This window comes from Theropithecus gelada, chromosome 1 (assembly GCF_003255815.1).
Source record: "Theropithecus gelada isolate Dixy chromosome 1, Tgel_1.0, whole genome shotgun sequence".
Classification (NCBI taxonomy): Eukaryota; Metazoa; Chordata; class Mammalia; order Primates; family Cercopithecidae; genus Theropithecus; species Theropithecus gelada.
The window spans coordinates 39094591-39110364 of NC_037668.1; the positions used below are offsets into that span (position 1 = coordinate 39094591).

A 15774-nucleotide genomic window follows, 5' to 3' on the forward strand; every position below is an offset into this window, starting at 1 on the left:
AAAAAAAAAAAAAAAAAAAAAAAAAAAGAATATGGAGTTTAAATCTGGCCGGGTGTGGTGGCTCGCACCTGTAATCCCAGCACTTTGGGAGGCTGAGTCAGACAGATTGCTTGAGCTCAGGAGTTAGAGACCAGCCTGGACAACATGGCGAAACCCCATCTCTACAAAAAAATGTAAAAATTAGCCGGGCGCGGTAGTGCACGCCTTTGGTCTCAGCTACTCAGGAGGCTGATGTGGGAGGATGGTTTGAGCCCGGGGGCAGAGGTTGCAGTAAGCCGAGATCACGCCGTAAAAAAGAAAAAAAAGAATATGGAATTTAAATCTGAAGAAAATGTGTAACATAAGATCATATACAGAATCCAGTGTTTATAAATGAGACCCGTGGTACCCAACTTTGTCCTCACGTTGGTATCAGCTGGGAAACTTTACCCCTCATGGAGGAAGAACTGTGTCCTTCCCTTAGAGATTGTGATTTAATTGATCTGGGGTGTGTCCTGGAATTTAAGGTCCCCAGGTGGTCCTATGTGCAGGGAGGTTTGGGAACCACTGGGGTGGAGGATGGGTCTTTTCTCCAGGACACCAGCTTTGATTGAGCCCCTGTGACATGTGTGGCTTTCCAAGCGTTGTCTCTCCCATGTTTTTTTTTGTTTTTTTTTTGTTTTTTGAGACAGAGTCTCGCTCTGTCGCCCAGGCTGGAGTGTAATGGCCGGATCTCAGCTCACTGCAAGCTCTGCCTCCCGGGTTTACGCCATTCTCCTGCCTCAGCCTCTCGAGTAGCTGGAACTACAGGCGCCCACCACCTCGCCTGGCTAGTTTTTTTTGTATTTTTTAGTAGAGACGGGGTTTCACCGTGTTAGCCAGGATAGTCTTGATCTCCTGACCTCGTGATCCGCCCGTCTCGGCCTCCCAAAGTGCTGGGATTACAGGCTTGAGCCACCACGCCCGACCGTCTCTCCCATGTTAGTCCCATGCTCTGCATGCCACACAATTTGAGATTCTGGAATTGGAAGGTTTCATGAGTATATTTATTCTGCACAAAAGCTGTTTTCGCATCATTAGAGACAGTTTGTTGAGGAAAAAAATACTGATTTCTTCATTTTCCTTGTTCTCTGAATTTTGAGATAACTAATAACTTACAAAGTTTATATTGGTGTTTCTCTGGGTCTTTTGCATTGCAATCTTTCCTCTGACTCTTGCTGCCTTTCCCAAGTATGTCTTTAAAGACTGACATTAGAGAAGCTTATACTTTTGCTGAGTAGTCTTGGACCAGATTTTGACATACTCTAAAAACTTTTAAAAGTTCCAGCCACCAAGTTAAACACGATGAGCAAAACCAGCCTTGGCCAGAGCATGAGCAAGTATGACCTCCTGGTTTGGTTTGAGATCAGTGAACTGGAGCCTACAGGAGAGTAAGTCCAACTTAATAATTTTTTAAATAAGGCAAAATGTTTCAAATTAGGAAATGCAATTTTGAATGTTCTTGTATTTGGGTTCATGAATCATTGTCACTGTCAAATTCCAGGGGTAGTTTTGTTTTTGTTTTTGTTTTAATAGAGATGCAGTCTTGTTATGTTGACCAGGTTAGTCTTGACCACTTCTGGCCTCAAGCAGTCCTCCTGCCTTGGCCTCCCAGCATTATAGGTCTCCCTATAATGCTGAGACTATAGGCATGAGCCACCACACCTGGCCGAATTCCAGTTTTGAATTGATTTTTGGTGGTCTTGGTATTTGAATCAGATGTTTGTCAAAGAACTGACTGTTCAGCATAATAATTTACCTTCTTGTTAGCAACAGCAAAATCATGGAGACAGCAAATCTTGTTGTTTTTTGGGGTTTTTTTTTTTTGAGATAGAGGCTTGCTCTGTTGCCGAGGCTGGAGTGCAATGGCGTGATCTCGGCTCACTGCAACCTCTGCCTCCCAGGTTCAAGCGATTCTCCTGCCTCAGCCTCCTGGGTAGCTGGGATTACAGGTGCGTGCCACCACACCCAGCTAATTTTTGTATTTTTAGTAAAGGCAGGGTTTCACCATGTTGGCCAGGCTGGTCTCGAACTCCCTACCTCAGGTAATCCGCCCGCCTCGGCTTCCCAACGTGCTGGGATTACAGGCGTGAACCACTGCGCCTGGCGGTACCTTGTTATAAGGGTTTTATCATAGTGGGTTTTATCAGTAGTAAAGCAAAAGGAGCATATTGCACAGAATATGGTAAAGACTTAACATTACTAATGTCAAGGAGGACATAGAAGGGCAGAATCTTTTCCTAGACCAGGGTTTCTCAACCTCAGCACTATTTGGGGCTGGATAAATCTGTGTTGTGAGGGGCTGTCCTGTGCATTTAGAATATTTTGCAGCATCCCTGGCCCCTATCCATAAGATGCCAGTAGCAGCTCCACTCTATTTGTGACAACCAAAAATGTCTTCAGACATTGCCAAATATCCCGCAGAGGGAGAATCCTTAGTTGAGAACCACTGTCCTAGATCAAAATGATACCATCAGCTTTCTCTCTCTCGATGAGCTGAGAGTAAGTGATTAATGTAATTGTTGTATATAATCATCACTAAAATGCTTTTGGAAAAACACAAATGAAAGAGATCTTACTCTTAGGACAGAGGCAAGGGGCTGTATCAGGTAATGTAAAGGGTAGGGGTAAATGTTATCCTAATGTTCTCCTATATGTAATTCTGAGAACCACCATCATGGTCATCATCAGGAAACACTAAGTTCCTACTACTTGTAGGATACTGTGTTAAGTGTGATTCTGTCAATCTTATATGTAGTTGTCAGTAGTGACAGTGCTTTGAGGAATTTGACTTTTCATAGACCTATAATGTGACTACAAGTTGCATTATGAGGGAGAGGTAGTTACAGTAATTGTTTCTACTGAATTAATTGCTTTCTGAATCTTAAAAAACTATAGTCTGAAATTATCTGTGTTTCTTATCTCCTGTCAATTGCCATTGCACTTCTACATTATTTATTGAATACTTAATATCAAGGGGCTGAATGCAACCAAAAGATATTACTGTCCTTTGAGTACTCAAGTCTAGAGAGGATTGAGACACAGATGTGTGGAAAGGATTAGTAAATGCAAATGACTGTATGATTAAATGCCAGAATGGGTGAGAAAGACATGGGATCAGAATTTATCAAAACAAAGACCACCAGGGGCGAACCCTTGCAGATGAAGTAGCACTTAGTTGTTTCTTTTGCGTTTCTGATTTTATAGGTATATCCCAGCTGTGGTTGACCATACAGCAGGCTTGCCTTGCCAGGGGACATTTTTGCTTCATCAGGTACTAATGAGGGACCAAAATAGGCCTCAGAGGGAACACTGAAAAGAGTTTAGAATAAGAGATGGAACTCTTTCTTTTTCTCTGTTTTCATCTCTATTTCAAAGGGCGGGCGGGGCATTATCCTGTTGTCATTTTTTTTTTTTCTGTGTCTGTTTTTTGATATTTCTTCCTCAGACCTTGGCTTATATTTACCCTTGCTTTTATATGTATTTAGAATAGCTATTTTGAAAAATATTTTATTTCATTTAATTACTCTAATTTGTGTAGCTCCTACGTCACTTTTAATACTTTTCAGGATGTTTGGAAGCTCTGTGCTTTCACACCAAAAGTTCTTAATAGGGGTAGAGGATGAAGGTTTCAGTGGACTAAAAGTCTGGTTATGGCCGGGCGCGGTGGCTCAAGCTTGTAATCCCAGCACTTTGGGAGGCCGAGACGGGCGGATCACGAGGTCGGGAGATCGAGACCATCCTGGCTAACACGGTGAAACCCCGTCTCTACTAAAAAAAAATACAAAAAAACTAGCCGGGCGAGGTGGCGGGCTCCTGTAGTCCCAGCTACTCGGGAGGCTGAGGCAGGAGAATGGCGTAAAACCCGGGAGGCGGAGCTTGCAGTGAGCTGAGATCCGGCCACAGCACTCCAGCCTGGGCGACAGAGCCAGACTCCGTCTCAAAAAAAAAAAAAAAAAAAAAAGTCTGGTTATGAAATATAGGTCCCCTTTTGGTAAATCAAGAGTAGGTTCAGTCAGTGTTCAAAAGTACTTAAGACCCAAGTGGGCATAGGGACTAGGGATGCCATACACTTGGGACATACAATCAGGGCATGGTTGAATACTTACTACGCAAGGGGCTGGGATGCAGCCACATAATCTCCTGTGACAGATTATGGTTTTATTCTTAAAACCATAGAGAAAAAGAATGTTTAAAAAAAGAAAAGAAAACCATATCAGACCTGACTGTTCCTTAGTCCCTGACACATCTCCCTTTTTTTTGAATAACAATGTGGATAGCATTTTCCCTCTTTCCACGCCTCTCCTTCCTGCTCATCCCCCATGCCATGCCATACAGCCCAGAAAACAATAGACGAGAGGAGATAATAGATTGCTCCAGCTAAATTGCAACCCTGCTTCATTACCTAGGGCATCCAGCGAAGGATCACAGTGACCATTATCCATGAGAAGGGGAGCGAGCTCCATTGGAAGGATGTTCGTGAACTGGTGGTCGGTGAGTACATTTCATCAGCCAAGGACAGAACCAGGACTTATAGAGAATTTTTTTTTGTTTTTTGAGATAGGGTCTTGCTCTGTCACCCAGGCTGGAGTACAATGATGAGATCATAGCTCTTTGTAGCCTCAAACTCCTGGGCTCAAGCGATCCTCCTGCCTCAGGTTCCCATGTAACTGGGACTACAGGTGTGAGGCACTGTGTCCTGTCAGAGATGTTATTCTTCCCTGTTTGTGGTACAGGGAATGTGTGGAAGACCATATTGGGAAACACAGACTATGGAGATGTAGAGGCCTTGAGTTTGAAACTCTGTATTCCTGTTTCTTCACTCTATCATTAGTGATATGTTATCAAACTAACTCAGTTACCAGAGTATGGTTCTGTGATAGAGGCTGTGAGAGGGCATACAAGAAATCTCTGCTGGCTGGGTGTGGTGGCTCATGCCTGTAATTCCAGCACTTTTGGAGGCTGAGATGGGTGGATTACTTGAGCTCAGGAGTTTGAGTCTGGCCAAGGTAGCAAAATCCCATCTCTACAAAAAAATATGAAAATTAGCTGGGCATGATGGCATGCACCTGTAGTCTCGGCTACTCAGGAGGCTGAGGTGGGAGGATCGCTTAAACTTGGGAGGTGGAGGTTGTAGTGAGCTGAGATGGCACCACTGCATTCAAGCCTGGACAACAGAGTGGGACTCCGTCTTAAAAAAAAAAGAAAAGAAAAATCTCTACTAATTGTGAGCTTGCAGTTTAGTTAGGGAGACAGCATATATATATGCAGAATGCTTTGATGAATAAATACCAAAATAAAGACAAAGGAAGATCTATGCTAAGAGAGTTAACAGTGAAAATAAGCCAGGAGGACTGAATAGATTCAAGAAAAATTAGAGGGGTTTTGTTTTTTTGTTTTCCAGACACAAGCATTTTGATTAAGAGAGTCAGGAGTATGTCTAACATGCAAATGACAAGAAACCCCATGGCCAGAGTGGATAAATTAAATTAAGGTGTATTGGCTAGAGAGTGTGAACTTTAGAATGACAGTCTGAGGCAGGAGTTTGGAACTTTTGTTGCTATGGACCTCTTTGGCAGTGGTGAAGGCTTAGAATTGTTTTCAAATGTGAAAAATAAAGTATTTAGGATTACAAAGGAAACCGATAATATTGAAATACGCTTGTTAAAACATTAAGCTCTTCTTTATTGATGCATGAAATAACAAGATTTAGCAGTTATTCTAATTACCATAATTTCAAAGTAGTGATCAATGAAAAAGATACTTTGTGGCCAGGCGCGGTGGCTCACGCCTGTAATCCCAGCACTTTGGGAGGCTGAGGTGGGCAGATCACAAGGTCAAGAGATCAAGACCATCCTGACCAACATGGTGAAACCCTATCTCTACTAAAAATACAAAAATTAGCTGGCCATGGTGGCGCGCGCCTGTCGTCCCGGGTACTCGGGAGGCTGAGACAGGAGAATCATTTGAACCTGGGAGGCAGAGGTTGCAGTGAGCCAAGATTGTACCACTGTACTCCAGCCTGGCAACAGCGTGAGACTCTGTCTATAAATAAATAAATAGATAGATAGATAGATAGATAGACAGATATTTTGCACATGGAAACATCTGTGGTTTCTACTGGGGACAGAGTCATGGGTACTGGCCAATTCTGTGGTTTATTGCATTCCTTTGTGATTGAAGGAGATGCCAATTTTTAGTTAAAGGTTTGTGAAAATAAAGATGTAATTTTTTCCCCATCCAAGCTCAAGGACCCTCTGAATTCTGTCCACAGAGTGCTTGTGTCTCTCTGGACCAGTTTAAGAACCTTGGGGCCAGGCACAGTGGCTCATGCCTGTAATCCCAGCACTTTGGGAGGCCAAGGCGGGCGGATTGCTTAAGTTGAGGAGTTCGAGACTAGCCTAGACAACATGGCAAAACCCTGTCTCCCTACAAATAAGCTGGGTGTGGTGGCGCATGCCTGTAGTCTCAACTACTCAGGAGGCTGAGGCTGGAGGATTGTTTGAACCTGAGAAGTTGAGGCTGCAGTGAGTCATGATCATGCCCCTGCATGACAGAGTGAGACCCTGTCAAAAAAAAAAAAAAAATCCTTGGAAGGGAGATTATGTTCTCTCTTGTCTGGGGCAGCAGTGGTAGTAGCTTTTCAAGATTTTTCATAATAAATTTTTCTTTTTTTAATTTCGTTTTTTTAAAACTTTGTTTACAAAGCACTGAATGTCCTTTGACAAAATTAATGTTTATATGGAACACTAATACTGAAACAGAAGAGATGCTTTCTGACCAGAGAAGGAGAGGGAGGATGCAGAGGCAGTGGTTACTATGGCTTCTCTGAAGAACCCTGCATTTTTAGTTTATGAACAAACTCTGATGTAGTATTTACCATGTGCCAGGTGGTTTTCTGAATGCTCCAAAAATACTAGTTTATTTAATCCTCATAACAACATATGGAAAGAATTGTTATTCTCACTTGACATATGAGGGAACTGAGGCTCAGAGAGGTTGAACCTTAGGCCCAAAGCCTCACAGGTGGTAGGAGTTGGAACCCAGGCAGTCCAGCACTGGAGGCCAAGTCCTTAACCTCTATGCAATGCTGCATCCCCTAGTGTTAACTTGAAAACAGAGTGTAGGATTTTGAGCAAGAAAGGGGTGTAATAAAGTCAGCATGGCCAGGTGCAGTGGCTCATGCCTATAATCTCAGCACTTTGGGAGGCTAAGGCAGGAGGATCGTTTGAGCCCAGGAGTTCGAGACCAGCCTGAGCAACATAGTGGGGCCCTGTCTCTACAATAAAATGAAATAAAATAGCTGGATGTGGTGCTACAGGCCTAAAGTCCCAGTTCCTCAGGTGGCTTACGTGGGAGGATCACTTGAGCCCAGGAATTAGCTATGATTGCACCACCGTACTCCAGCCTGGGGGACAGACCAAGACCCTATTTAAGAAAAACAACAAAAAACAGTCAGTCAGTGGCTTAAGAAGTTGCTATTAGGTAAGAGTAGAATGGATTGGAACAGGGGAGGTGTGAATAGCAGGGAGACCAGTTAAATGGCTGTTGCAGGTTTCAGATCAGAGAGGGGGTGGCCTTTTGTGATCAGGGCAATGATATTGTAAATAAAAGTTGGGATGAATGTGAGAAACTCTTTGAATAAAGAATCGATATGGTTTCATAGTTAACTCAATGTGGGAAGTAATGGAGTCAGACGATGGAGGACCCTACAGGTAACCAAATGACCCTTCCAGCTCCTGAACTTACACGTAGATTTAAAAGTTTCTTTTTGGCTTAATGAATTCATGTTTTGTTTTTAAATGTGTCTGTGCTCTGTTTTCTTTATCCTTTCTTTTAGGTCGTATTCGGAATAAGCCTGAGGTGGATGAAGCTGCAGTTGATGCCATCCTCTCCCTAAATATTATTTCTGCCAAGTACCTGAAGTCTTCCCACAACTCTAGCAGGTAGGACACCCAGAGCAGCGTGAAGAGTCCACACTTGCGGATGTTAATTGGTACACTGTTAGGTTCCTTATTCATTAATGACTCCCAGTTCGGACGAAGAAATTAACTCCCTTCTCCCTTCTAGCTTCAAAAATCTCTTTATTTCTTCACCTGGCTGCTGTGCTGTCCCAAAAGAAAGAAAGAAAGTATTGGAGATATTGGTATGTGATCAGTTACTGTTAGAGAGTGGAAGTGATCTGTTCCACGTGAAGTTTGAATAGATGTAACAAGTGATAAAAGAAAATTAGAGAAAGAAAACTCAGTATATTCCCCAAGGATTTAAAAGTACAAATTAATTATTGCCAAGACTAAATGTTTTCCTGTGAAATGGTTGCTGTGGAGAGAAAGGTTTCTCTCACTCCTAAGTATCATGGAAACGTGCCCTCTAAGATAAAATGAAGCCTCTTGCTGCTGCTGCTATAGGCTTAATTATCCTTCATATTTGGTTTTCATTTATGCACAAAAGTGATAAATAATACGAACTCTTACGACCAAGATTGGCTGCCATAAATAGTAGATTTTATTTTGTTTTTTATTTTAAATGTTTCATTTAAAATTATCTTTTATAATCAGGTGATAACAGACAATTCATAAAGTACATAGCCATTCTATTTTCCCTTGTAAGACTAGAACTAAACCAGCTGGAGTCCTCTTACCTCACCCAGGAAAGGAGTTCTCATTGTCTCAGAGACTCTGTCTCTATATCCTAGGGGCTGGGAAACAGGAGCAGCTGCCTCTTCTAATGTGGGCTGAGCACACTGCCTTCCCACCACAGGACTTTGCTGTGCTTCAGTCTGCTCCTGAAAAGCTTGTTTACATCCATGTTGAGAGGAAGGAGGGAAAGAATAAGACAATAGTCAGAAATGGAATGAAAGGTTTGGACCAGGATTAATTTCTTTCTGTTGTTTTCTTGTATTATAGTTTACCATAGGAAAGAGAAAACGGAAACAAACCTGTGTTTGCTGGCAGGGGCTGTGGAAAAAGAGGGAAGGAGTGAGAGGGCATGTGTGTTTGGGGTTTGGGGAGGAGTGTGGCAGAGATCAAGACAGGTGCTTTAACTATCTGTGGGCAAAATCATGAACAATACTGTTTCCCTGAAGTCTGCAGTAATTCTGCATAGCTCTCTGTTTTCTGCCAATGTTCAGCTGGGTTTTACCACCACGTTTTCTTTGTAGCTATGAAAAATGTATTGTAAATTTCCGTAGGTACTTAGTAAAATATACAGGGAAAGATGGGCTTTGGTTGAAATACTGGTTATTCTAAGTTTGCCTCCATTAGAGTAGCTTTGAGAAGTCCTTTAATTCATGCCCAACAACAGGTCAGGTGCTACAAGAAATGAATTTGGCTTTGTTAGAAGTAGCTTATCTTGTGAGTTAGAATGAGTTGATCAAAAAAGGCTGAAGTCAAGAATAACAAAAAGAAAAACACCTTAAATATTTCTGTTCTAATTTAAACTATATAAATCTACATTAATTCACCAAGCTTTTGCTGGAAGGCCATGGCCTTTTCTTTAATTATAAGGTCATTTCCTGGAATTCTGATTGTCTTTCTTGCAAAACCACACCTGTAATTCATCATCTGTGACTTTTAGTTTGGTCGAGCAAGAATTAGAAATCTGCGAAGAAAATCTAAGTTCAAAGTCCTTTAAACTTTTTACCATTTAATAACATTTTACCATTTAAACATTTTATCATTTTCCCCTTTCTTTTACATTTATCTCACCCAAACATAACAGTAATTTTTAAACAACTCACCATTATCAAACCTTTTGAAAACATTCAACTTAGTTTTCACAGGAACAAAAACTATTTGTTTTCATCTTTCATTGATTTGCCTAATGTTTAATGAAGTTAGATAATAATAACAAGTACAACTGGCAGAAACAGATTTGGGACCAGATACTACTGACATTTGATAAGCACTCAACTCTTCGGAGCGAAGTGTCTGGGCAAATGAGACATCTTTGTAGTTTAGAATGCTCAAGGAGAACTAGCCATCAATATGTATATTTTAGGGATATAGAAAACATAGGTTAATATGGTAAGTGGCATAATGGAGTTTGGTTAAGAGAACTTTCATTCCATTTGTCTAAGGTTTAATGTTTAAAGTTGAACTTACCTCCAATTTGGTTATATTATGTGCGTATCTTAGAGGGCTTTGCTAATATATTGATAGTGGAGTATAATTGACAAGGGAAAAGGGACTATTATTCCTTTTCTTCCCAGTCTTACATTTATGTTAATGCATTGACTTGGTTTTCCCTTAACTTCATAGCAATTTCCTATTATTCTCAATACTAAGTCACCACTGAAAGGGGTATTGATGGTGGTGGTCTCCACTTTCCCTCCTATGTCTGGTATTTTCCTTAGTTGGAAGTCTCAGGAGAGGGATCCATGTTTTTGTAAGTCCTCTATCGAATTGTGTTCCATGGGATTCTCTGTTAATTGTCCACTTGAATTCACTTTGCTTATCAGCAAATTTGTCTTTTATATATATATTTTTTTCTGATTCTCTCTATTTCTTTTGGTTTTTTTGTTTTTGTTTTTGCTGCACTAACTAAAGCCTTTTCTATGTTTTTGCAGGCTCTTTCTTGATAAGGATATTCCTAGGTATTTTCTGTTTGCTTTTTTGCACATAGGATTCTAGTTTATCGGAATGCTTTCTGTCTTATGTTGCTTTGATTGCTATTTTAATTTTGTAGTCCCCGCCTCATGTAAACCTAGGATAAAGTAGACCCTATTCTGTACCCTAAGAAGCATATAGCTTCTTAAATGATTTTTAGAGTTTCAAATTATTTTCTCATTCCATTTACTAAACTTGTCAATTTTATTCTTAGGCCCTTTCAAGTTTTCCTCTTCTACATTACAAAGTAGAATGTTTCTCCATATCATACAGAATCTCAGGTTTTGTTTTCTGTTCTCCTCTTTATCTGTCTTCTGTCTGTCAAAAGCTTGAAAGGTTTATTGCTTTATAAAATCTGAGCCCATTACAGCCTTGCAAAACGGTTCCCTTTCTTCTCTGTTTTGTCCTGTGCGGTAATAGAGACAAATTTGGCTATTTGGATAGCTGAGTCTGTGAGAAATATTTTATATATGTTTTTAAATATTTATATTTCTTCTGTCAGGGCTACTTGTTTTATCTGTTTATTTTCTTCTTTTGGAATAGAAAAAAATCCTGGTTTGGTATTAAAGGAAGTTTTTAAAAAATTATCTCATTTAGGGAAGAAAATTGAAGGAAATGATACATGACAATATAACCTAAAATGTTAAAAAATACATAAATGGGCTGGTCTCAGTGGCTCATGCCCGTAATCCCAGCACTTTGGGAGGCCGAGGCGGGCAGATCATGAGGTCAGGAGATTGAGACCATCCTGGCTAACATGGTGAAACCCCGTCTCTACCAAAAATACAAAAATTTGGCCTGGCATGGTGGTGGGCGCCTGTAATCCCAGCTACTCAGGAAGCTGAGGCAGAGGATCGCTTGAACCCCGGAGGCAGAGGTTGCAGTGAGCCAAGATCGCGCCACTGCACTCCAGCCTGGGCGACAGAGCAAGACTCTGTCTCAAAAAAAAAAAAAAATACATAAACATATTTATATATTTGACTGATGTTACTGATATAATGATTATATCCCTTAATTTGGACTCCATTCAGTTTATATTTCAGAGATTCTCCTAATGAACTCCAGAGGGTTCATCAGATGTAACCATAATGTAAGAAGGTGGTTTCTGTTTTGTTTCTTGAGACAAGAAAGGTCTTGCTTTGTTGTCCAGGCTAGAGTGTAGTAGCTATACCTGCAGATGGTTTTTTAAAAAAAAAAAATTGTGGCCGGGCATGGTGGCTCACCCCTGTAATCCCAGCACTTTGGGAGACCAAGGCGGGCGGATCACGAGGTTAAGAGATCAAGACCATCTTGGCCAATATGGTGAAACCCCATCTCAACTAAAAATAGAAAAATTAGCTGGACGTGGCAGCACGTGTCTGTAGTCCCTGCTACTCAGGAGGCTGAGGCAGGAGAATCACTTGAACCTAGGAGGCAGAGATTGCAGGGAGCCAAGATCACGCCACTGCACTCCAGGCTGGCAAGAGAGCTAGACTCTAAATAAATAAATAAATAAATAAATAAATAAATAAATAAAGGGCAGTAGTAGCATGATCATAGCTCACTGCAATCTTGAATTCCTGGGCTCAAGCAGCCCTCCCGCCTCAGCCTCCCGAATAGCTGGGACTCCAGACATGTGCCACCATGCCTAGCTAATTTAAAATTTTTTTGTAGAGACAGGTTCTCGCTGTATTGCCCAGGCTGGCCTCAAATTCCTGACCTCAAGTGATCTTCCCACTTTTACCTCCCATAGTGCTGGGATTACAGGTGTAAGCTACCATGACTGACCAGAAGTTGATCTTTAATTGTTCATAAATAATAAATTCAAAGGAATATATCCTTCAAAGCAGTCACCTTGAAACCTGCTTTTCCTCTGATGCTGCTGCTGTTCAGAACATCTTGAGAAATCCATTTGGAATTACTTCTCACCACCTTAGGAGGCATACAGGAAAATATGTCTTGGGATTCAGCCCTGTTTGTAACCCTAAATTCTATTGCAAGCTTAATTAAATTGACATTTCTCCCCAGCCTTTGTTGTATTTCTTACAACCACCTCTCAAGAATTGCCACTGTAATGGCTCATACCTGTAATACTAGCACTTTCCTACTAAGGTAGGAAGATCACTTGAACCCAAGAGTTCAAGACCTGCCTGGGCAATGTAGAACTTGTCTCTACAGGAAAAAAAAAAAAAAAAATTAGCTGAGAGTGGTGACTCATGCCTGTATTCCCAGCTACTCAGGAGGCTGAGGTGGGAAGATCACTTGAGCCCAGGAGTTAGATTGCACCAGTGCACTCCAGCCTGGGCAACAGAGCAAGACCCCATCTCTAAAAAAAAGTAGGTTCACACCTGTAATCCCAGCACTTTGGGAGGCCGGGCGGGTGGATCACCTGAGGTCAGGAGTTTGAGACCAACCTGGCCAACACAGTGAAACCCCATCTCTACTAAAATTTTAAAAATTAGCCAGACTTGGTGTTGGGTGCCTGTAATCCCAGCTACTTGGGAGGCTGAGGCAGGAGAATCGCTTAAACCCAGGAGGCGGAGGTTGCAGTGAGCCAAGATCGCACCATTGCACTCCAGCCTGGGCGACAAGAGTGAGACTCTGTCTCAAAAAAATAAATAAATAATTTTTTTAAAAAAAATTGAACTACCACCTTTGGTGGGTGTTCCAACAGAACTTGGTGCAGCAAGTCCAAAGCAAAAAAAAAAAAAAAAAGAAACTTTTTTTGACAAAATTAAAAAAAAAATGAGCCAGGCGTGGTGGCTCACGCCTATAATCCCAGCACTTTGGGAGGCCGAAGCGGGTGGATCACGGGGACAGGAGATCGAGACCATCTTGGCTAACACAGTGAAACCCCATCTCTACTAAAAATACAAAAAAATTAGCTGGGCGTGGTGGCAGGCGCCTGTTAGTCCCAGCTACTCGGGATGCTGTGGTAGGAGAATGGCGTGAACCCGAGAGGCGGAGCTTGCAGCGAGCCGGAATCCCTCCACTGCACTCCAGCCTGGGCTACAGAGCGAGACTCTGTCTCAAAAAAAAAAAAAAAAAAAAAAAAAAAAAAAAAGAAAAATTTTCCCTTAATACAGGAAGACTTCAGTGGAGTCAAAATTTCCTATGTGTTAACCAGGTTTCTGCCAGTGAAATTTTCTTTACGTTAAGTGAAAGCTTAGTCTGAAAACAGAAATGCGAAGAGGCTTTTTTTGACAAGTTCAAAACATTTGCCTCAGTTGAAAGAGTCAGTGTCATGAAATCTCAGTGGTCCTGGGAGGTGCCACGTTATGGTTTGGAACTTAAGACAGCAGCACTGATAGAAATTTCTGTCAGATGCCGGGGGCGGTGGCTCAAGCCTGTAATCCCAGCACTTTGGGAGGCCGAGACGGGCGGATTACGAGGTCAGGAGATCGAGACCATCCTGGCGAACACGTTGAAACCCCGTCTCTACTAAAAAGTACAAAAAAACTAGCCGGGCGAGGTGGCGGGCGCCGGTAGTCCCAGCTACTCGGGAGGCTGAGGCAGGAGAATGGCGTAAACCCGGGAGGCGGAGCTTGCAGTGAGCTGAGATCCGGCCACTGCACTCCGGCCTGGGCGACAGAGCGAGACTCCATCTCAAAAAAAAAAAAAAAGAAATTTCTGTCAGATGTCACCAAAGTCATAAATGCCCTCACTCTAAGAAGAGGGGTTTATTTAACTTTAGAATGGATGTATCCAGTCTCTGAAATCGGACAAAGAAGCCCCACCCCTTCTAGGTACTTTGACAAAAACAGGGACACAATAAAAGAGCAGACCTCTGGAGGCTGAGGCAGGAGAATCGGTTGAACCCGGAATGAGAAGGTTGCAGTGAGCCGAGATTGCGCCACTGCACTCCAGCCTGGGTGACAAAAGTAAGACTCCGTCTCAAAAAAAAAAAAAAAAAAAAAAGATATCACAGTGATAGTTCTCAAGTGGCATCTGTTGAAGTAGTGGATATCGTCACCCAATATTAGAATATGTCTTAAACCAAATTAAAAATTTCCTCTACACAGAGGTTTATGGACACCTGAAGGGTTTCCTCCTGTTCCCAGGGAGCCCAGGAACTATAGAAAGGCTTTCATTGTCCGTCATTTCTGTTCCTGTTTGGGTCACTTGGTGTCTTTGTCTTGTTGTTTCTCTATCTTCTGTGTCTTTGTAGAGAATTTTCTTGACCCACACTCACTGCCTCAAAGGCTAGACATTTGAGAGAGAGTAGTAAATAATTGAAGAAGAGTTAGATCTAGAAGCAACTATGCTAGATGATCAGACCTCATACGCTGCCACTTGGAAGAGGAGGTGTGGTCATGGGGTTCAGTTTCACAAATGTATTGTTCTCTCTATTGATCGTTTCTGGAGGAAGAAACATGGGGATGTGTTTAGAGGGAGGACATGCCAGCTACTTGTCATAGGAAGTCTAGAAAAGGCAGCCATAGTGAGGTCACCATTTGAAAAGGAGTAAAAAGGAATGTATTGGGCAGGAAAGAGTATGCACAGACTCTGCTAGGTGTATCAGGTGAGCTGTGTTCTATCTGCAGAGGACTAGTGGTGGCGGGGCAGACCCGGCATCTTCCCTCCACTTGTCATAGGGGTCTGAGAAGGGAAACATGGGGCAGAATTGGGAATCGATCTGTAACACTGCTTTTCAACTAAGTGCCGTGTTTCAGATTAGACTTGCAGAACTGGAAGATTTAATGTCAATTAGAGTTTATGTTGTTTTACCAGTAGAAAAAAACGATATTAGAACAACAGCAAAACAGTTTGTGAGTATCTATTAAGTTTCCATTTGTTATATAAATGTAAGATTAATTTTTCAAATGGCTTTTTTTTTAAAGCTAACAAATGATATTTGGCTGGCTCTAGTGTTAAAAAATTATTCTCTTTTACTGAAACATCAGTTAAGAATAACCTTTTGTTCTTTTATTTAAAATAAGGCTCTCGACTGGCACGGTGGCTCACACCTATACTCCCAGCACTTTGGGAGGTCGAGGTGGGCAGATTGCTTGAGGTCAGGAGTTTGAGACCAGCCTGGCCAACATGATGAAACGCTGCCTCTACTAAAAATACAAAAATTAACTGGCGTAATGGTGTTTGCCTATAATCCCAGCTACTCAGGAGGCTGAGGCAGGAGGATCGCTTGAACCCGGGAGGCAGAGGTTGCAGT

The 15774-nt window shown here is 41.9% G+C and overlaps 1 protein-coding gene across 3 annotated transcripts in view; it reads left to right on the top strand.

Annotated features, from left to right (window-relative positions):
• The window catches only part of KIF1B (kinesin family member 1B), a 178212-nt gene that overhangs the window by 138542 nt on the left and 23896 nt on the right, over positions 1-15774 (top strand). For all 3 annotated transcript variants that reach the window (XM_025398642.1, XM_025398661.1, XM_025398651.1), the window contains 4 exons: positions 1301-1409; positions 3226-3292; positions 4428-4512; positions 7859-7964. In XM_025398642.1, coding sequence (XP_025254427.1) covers positions 1301-1409; positions 3226-3292; positions 4428-4512; positions 7859-7964 — 367 coding nt within the window. The remainder of the gene's footprint in view (positions 1-1300; positions 1410-3225; positions 3293-4427; positions 4513-7858; positions 7965-15774) is intronic.